This window comes from Archocentrus centrarchus, chromosome 6, assembly GCF_007364275.1.
Source record: "Archocentrus centrarchus isolate MPI-CPG fArcCen1 chromosome 6, fArcCen1, whole genome shotgun sequence".
Taxonomy (NCBI): domain Eukaryota; kingdom Metazoa; phylum Chordata; class Actinopteri; order Cichliformes; family Cichlidae; genus Archocentrus; species Archocentrus centrarchus.
Window position 1 is genome coordinate 22,186,480 of NC_044351.1, and position 6,821 is coordinate 22,193,300.

General features: G+C 43.9%; 1 protein-coding gene across 1 annotated transcript; it reads left to right on the forward strand.

Moving 5' to 3' along the window:
* The first annotated feature begins 1,388 nt into the window (after positions 1 to 1,388).
* On the forward strand, positions 1,389 to 5,604 carry LOC115781438 (uncharacterized protein K02A2.6-like). Its single transcript, XM_030731079.1, has one exon. It carries the CDS (start codon positions 1,389 to 1,391, stop codon positions 5,328 to 5,330), a length of 3,942 nt encoding a protein of 1,313 aa, XP_030586939.1. The 3' UTR covers positions 5,331 to 5,604.
* The last annotated feature ends 1,217 nt before the right edge of the window (positions 5,605 to 6,821 follow it).

The window sequence follows — 6,821 nt, forward strand, 5'->3', positions numbered from 1 at the left end:
TACAAACTGATTTAGATGCTCAGCACATTTCAAAAAAGGTTGAAACGGGGCAACAAAAAACTTCACAAGTTGTGTAATGCTGAGAGAGAGAGAGAGAGAGAGAGAGAGCGAGAGAGAGAGAGAGAGAGTGTGAGGGGTGTGGTCAATTAGTAAAAGTACTGGGTGTTATAACAAGTCAGCCTTGATGGACCCATGGGCCAGAAACATAAAGGCAAGTTAACAGATGTACTGTATTAATTTATTAATAGGGTGAATGACACTAGTAGATAGAGGCTTAGCTTAGAGTGGGCAGACAAGGAGGAGGGGTCAGGTGAGTGTGAAGGTGAGTAGCCCAGGGGTTGAGGTTTACTTTTTGCAGGTAGGGAGTTAGAGAGTGGGCAGACAGGGGAAATCCACCCAGAGAAAGAGAGAGGAATTCAGAGGTGTTCTCCAGACCACAGAGGTCTGAGATGTGGACACCTAAGGAGTCCAAAACAATATAAAAATTAGGTGCCGTTTACACGAAGCCGTTTTCACTGGAAACGGTGTCGTTTTGATGCGTTTCAGCCTTTCGTTTACACGATGGCGTTTCAGAAACGATCCGCGTTTACACGAGGACATGTGAAACGATGAAAACGATGTAGTTCTCATGCCAGGCCACAAGTTGGCGTTGGTTTTCTCTTTGCAAAGTTTGTTTATGCAAGGCGCGCATGCGTGGAGTGACACAGTAGGTAGTGCGGCAAATTGTTCATTACTTACAAAACGGCCAATGTGAGAGGTTTTGTGTGGACCGATGATGAGGTTGGATCGCTGCTGCACACAACGCTGAATTACAAAACGGTAAAAACACAGGAAAAGCATAAGAAGCACTCGTGAATCCGCGAGTACTGTTTATCAGTTTGCGCGTGCGCGAAAAACTGTGGCCGTCGCAACCATAGTGCGCATGTGCGAGTCGAGCGTTTTCAAATCATCCCGGTTTCAAGTGTTTACACGAAAGGCCGAAACGCATCTGTTATGTATTTAGCATTAGAAATACATGGTTCAGTGGCACTATTTTGTGTTTAAGTAGAACAGCACCAAGTGTGGCGTATGTGCGCATTGATCTGCTGTGTTCTTCTGCAAATGGCTAATAAAAAGGAAGTCACGCTCCACTGAAGGTTCTATGGTGTCTAAATAGTTATGTCATAAGTGTAGGACATAACAAATTGGCGACGAGATTAAAACGGATCCCTGATGTGCATGAGACGACAGAGAGGGGGAAATCCTTGTGGAAGTGACGAACAAGACAAAAAAAAAAAAGAGAAAAAGCTAACCCTTCGTGTGGATGCTAATACCCCTGCTAGCGAACTGCATAGACAGCGTGAGTAACATCTCTTCTTAAGTGAAGGACACTGATAAAGACACAGAAAATGTCGGGCGGTGTTGGACAAATGGACATATTTGATAACTGCACAGAGGATTGGACAACATATGTAGAGCGAGTGGAACAATACTGTGTGGCTAATAAAGTAGAGAATGAGAGGAAAGTTGCTGTGTTACTGAGTGTGATGGGAGCAAAAACGTATAACTTGTTGCGCAGCCTCATCACACCGGCCAAACCAGCAGCCAAAAGTTTCAAGGAGATCACGGAGGTGCTTCAAAAACATTTCCAACCGAAACCACTGGTCATAGCCGAGCGATTTCGATTCCATAAACGACATCAGCTAAAAACGGAGTCCACATCAGAGTACATCGCAGATCTCCGGCGGCTGTCGGAGCACTGTCAGTTTGGGGAGGGGCTTTCAGATGCACTGAGAGACCGTTTCGTCTGCGGGCTGCACAACGAAAGCATACAGAAACGACTCCTCACAGAAGATAATCTCACGTTGAACCGTGCATTAGAGATCGCCATATCTATGGAGACAGCAGCAAAAGATGCAGGAGAGCTACAGGGAAAATACACAGAACCGCGTTCTGTAAATAAAATGCGCATGCAGCGTAATGATAAGTCACAGACCTGCTACAGATGCGGAAAGAAGTCACATGACGCTGCAAATTGCTGGTTTAAGGATAAAGAATGCCTGCAATGTAACAAAAAGGGGCATATACAGAAAATGTGCAAATCAAAGCAGTATGATAAAAAGAAAAACAAAATGTGGAAAAGAGAAAGGAAGCTGCATGACTTAAATGAAACAGACTCAAATGATTCTCAAGAGGATTTGGCATGTCTTGAGCTGAACACAATACAGGGGAAAGATAATGATGCAATATGGCTCACACCAAAAATACAAGGAGTTAAGTTAAAGATGGAGCTGGATACTGGGTCAGCCCTCTCACTAATCTCATATGAAGATTACAGAGATAAATTTCCCAATCTGAAACTAAAACACACCTCAGTGAAGTTAAAAACATACACAGGTGAAAGAATAACTCCCTTGGGAAAACTGAAAGTGAAAGTGGAATATGAGAAGGATAAGTGCAACCTGGAACTTTATGTTCTGAAAAATGGAGGTGTGCCATTATTTGGGCGTGACTGGTTGAAACACATCCACCTCAACTGGAAAGGAATAAAGTCCATGAGACTAGCACATGGTCTGAGTGCACATCCTGTGGATGAAAGACTGAAACAGACACTCGAGAAGCATGCTCAGGTGTTCAAGGAAGGTATTGGCACTCTGAAAAATATTAAAGCACAGATCATACTGGAGGACAATGCAAAACCCAGATTTCACAAAGCACGTCCTGTACCATATGCTGTACGGCCCAAAGTCGAAGCAGAGCTCCAACACCTGGAAGAGCAAGGAATACTCACCAAGGTGGAATGGTCAGACTGGGCCACACCAATAGTATCAGTGAGCAAGAAGGCAAGTGATAGTGTGCGAATCTGTGGTGATTTTAAGGTTTCAGTGAACCCAGTCCTCCGCATCGATCAGTACCCACTCCCACGAATAGAAGACATATTCACAGCAGTGGCAGGTGGCAAACACTTTTCAAAAATCGACCTTGCTCAAGCTTATCTTCAGATGGAAGTAGAAGAGACATCCAAGAAATATCTAGTGATAAACACTCATAAAGGCCTATATCAGTACAACAGACTGGTCTTTGGTATCGCCAGTGCCCCAGCAGTATGGCAACGCGCTATGGATCAGGTTCTGCAGGGCATTCCAGGAACGCAATGTTTTCTGGATGACATAATCGTCACAGGTGTCGATGAGGAGACTCATTTGGCTAACCTAGCAGCAGTCCTGGCCAGGTTAGAAAAATATGGACTGAGAGCAAACAAAAACAAATGTGAGTTCTTCCAGGATGCCATTGAATATTGTGGCCATAAGATCGACAGGCATGGACTCCACAAAACCAAAGACAAGGTTGACGCAGTCTTGAAGGCACCGGAACCTAAAAATGTGAGCCAACTACGCTCATTCTTGGGCTTAATTAATTATTATCACAAGTTTCTACCGAACCTGTCGACAGTTCTGCACCCCCTGCACTTGCTGCTGCAACAAAATGTCAAATGGAAATGGACAAAAGAATGTGAAGAGGCATTTAATGGTGCCAAGCAGCTCATTACGTCAGAGGAGGTGCTGACGCATTTTGACCCAAACCTACCCCTTCGCCTTGCCTGTGATGCCTCCCCATATGGCATCGGTGCTGTGCTATCTCATAAAATGCCTGATGGATTGGAACGACCAATTGCTTTTGCCTCAAGGTCCCTAAATGCAGCAGAGCGAAACTATGCACAGATCGACAGAGAAGCGCTCAGTCTAGTGTGGGGAGTGAAGAAGTTTAATCAGTATCTATATGGAAGACACTTCACCCTGATTACAGACCACCGACCGCTGGTGTCCATTTTTAACCCTCAGAAAAGCATTCCAACCATGGCTGCAGCACGGTTGCAGCGGTGGGCCTTATTCCTTGGTGCACACACTTACACCATTGAATTTAAAGGGACAAAACTGCATGGGAATGCAGATGGACTGTCACGCCTTCCACAAAGGCAAACCACTGAAGAAACCACTGACCCAGCAACTGTGTTTCACGTGGCACAGATGGAACCTCTACCTGTCACCAGTGCTCAGGTGAAAAGAGAAACAAGCCGAGACACAATCTTATCCAAGGTGTATGATTTTACTGTGAATGGCTGGCCATCCTCCAGTGACACTCAATTATCTGTGTATTCTACCCGCAAAGACCAGCTATCTGTTTGCCAAGGATGTGTCTTGTGGGGAACCCGTGTCATCCTTCCACCCAAACTACGTACAAGGGTACTAGACTCACTACACGATGGACATCTGGGTGTTGTTAAGATGAAGAGTCTTGCTAGGAGCTATGTTTGGTGGCCAGGCATAGACTGTGAAATAGAGAACGTGGCTAAATCCTGCACTGGTTGCCAGCAGACACTGCGCCAGCCTCAACCAGCACCTGTACACACATGGGAGTGGCCATCCACTCCATGGCAACGCATTCATATAGACTATGCTGGACCATTTATGGACCAAATGTTCCTGATTGTGGTTGATGCTCACTCAAAGTGGCCAGAAATTTTTCCTGTGAAGCAAGCAACAGCTGCCAGCACAGTCAGCATCCTTCGAGCACTCTTTGCACGCACAGGTTTGCCACAACAGCTTGTAAGTGACAATGGCCGTCAGTTTACTGGAGAGGAGTTTCAGAGTTTCCTCAAGAACAACGGTGTACGACATATGACTTCAGCTCCCCATCATCCAGCAACAAATGGACAAGCTGAACGGTTCATTCAGTCCTTCAAGCGGTCAATGAAAGCCAGCCGATTGGAGGGAAAGCCAATGCAACACAAAATCGACAGCTTCTTATTGGCTTACAGAAACACCACTCATGCAACTACTGGACACACACCTGCAATGCTTTTCATGGGACGAAATCTGAGATCACGTTTGGATCTGTTAAAACCAGACATCCGCAAGAATGTCCAGGGCAAACAATCTTCTTTGGTGGAAACAACAAAGAACCGAACCAGATCATTTGACATTGGACAAAAAGTTCTTGCCAGAGACTATAGAGGCCCAAATCAGAAATGGCAGTCTGGCATGATTCTGTCACAGACTGGACCTCTGACATACAACATTAATGTTGGAGACAACTTAATCTGGCGGCGACATGTTGATCAGATTGTAGATGCAGAAACCCACATGGTTCCAAGGCAACCTGAGAGCACATCCACATCTCAGGATTCAGAAGAGTTTATCTTCGCAACACCTCCTGAGGTTCAGGGTTTAGGTGAAACCACTGATGCCCAAACAGCCGAACCTTCCACACAGAGTACTATGGACTCTGGCCATTCTGGCAGACGTTACCCTGAGAGAAATCGCAGAGCACCTCAGAGACTGAATTTATAGATTTCCAGTTCATTTTATAAGGAAACAGTTAAAATGTTTAGAGTGAACAATCTGCCACTATGTTGTAGATCTCAGAGTAGTTATTATGTTTCTGTTACACTCTCTGGAGCAAATTTATTGGGTTACAGCATTTCCTAGAATATATTTTGGTGCTTGATGTTAATTGTGGTTCATCAAAGCTGGATGGGAGGAACTGTTATGTATTTAGCATTAGAAATACATGGTTCAGTGGCACTATTTTGTGTTTAAGTAGAACAGCACCAAGTGTGGCGTATGTGCGCATTGATCTGCTGTGTTCTTCTGCAAATGGCTAATAAAAAGGAAGTCACGCTCCACTGAAGGTTCTATGGTGTCTAAATAGTTATGTCATAAGTGTAGGACATAACAGCATCAAAACGACACCGTTTCAAAATGAAAAGGGTCTCGTGTAAACGGCACCTTAATGTAACAGGGCCACATCAGGGTCAAAAATACTAAGCTAGTAGATGTCACGTTTTTTTATACACAGTGACGAGCAGATGAGTTGCACATGTGTCAGCTAGAAGTCAGTTAAAGCTGCCCTCAAGAGGACCTCACAGGACTGCAGAGGTGGGAAGTAACAAAGTACTTTGGGAAGTAATGAAATACTTTGTTACTTTACTTAAGTAGAATTTTCAGGTATCTGTACTTGAGTATTTATTTTTCTGACAACTTTTTAGTTTTCTCCCTACAGTTTTACACAAATATCTGTACTTTCTACTCCTTACATTTTCAAAACAGATTCGTTACTTAAGGTTTCAGATATTTGAGGGAACTATTCATTTCCTGTCACTGCGCCTTCAAAAATCAAACCGATCTGAGCCTAAATGGAGGAACAATAACACATAAGAGACAATCCTACTGGTGTATCCTCCATCACCGGGGCTTACCTCATACAAAGAAATTAAAGAGGCAAAACCATATAATTTATGTATCATTTATATTGGGCCAGACCGAGTGCAGATATCCGTAAGTAGTGCTACTGAACAGGGGTGAGCATAAAGGGAGTAACGTGTTGTGGCAGGTAATTTTAAATGCAACCTTTCTAAATGCTCAACAAATATCAGCGAGCACACAAATTGCCTGCAGTTTGTCACACAGTGTGTCTGGTAGCTAAAGGTCCAGCTGCTGCATTTCCAGGGAGAGAAAAGAGAGAAGTTCACTCAGAGATGGAGATGTAAGAAAGAGGACAGGAGAGGAAGCAGAGAGGTTAGATTTAAAGGTAAGGACTGCAAAAGAAACTGAGGTATACTAACTTTGTGTAATTCAAAGATTCTATGAAAATACTCTGCAGTTTAATGCAGGATAAACAGGTTAGTTTGCTGTACTGTACAGTAAGCTCTGTGTGGGACTGGTGCATAGCAGTTCATGGTCAGAGTTACAGGTTACATCAAGTGTAGCAGAGATTAATTTGTATTTAAGCTGATGATGCTTGGATTCATTCACTGAATTCAACATTCATACAATCTGTAT

Excerpts from the sequence above, each read along its gene's own strand:
- LOC115781438 (XM_030731079.1), top strand. The coding sequence starts at position 1,389 with ATGTCGGGCGGTGTTGGACAAATGGACATATTTGATAACTGCACAGAG.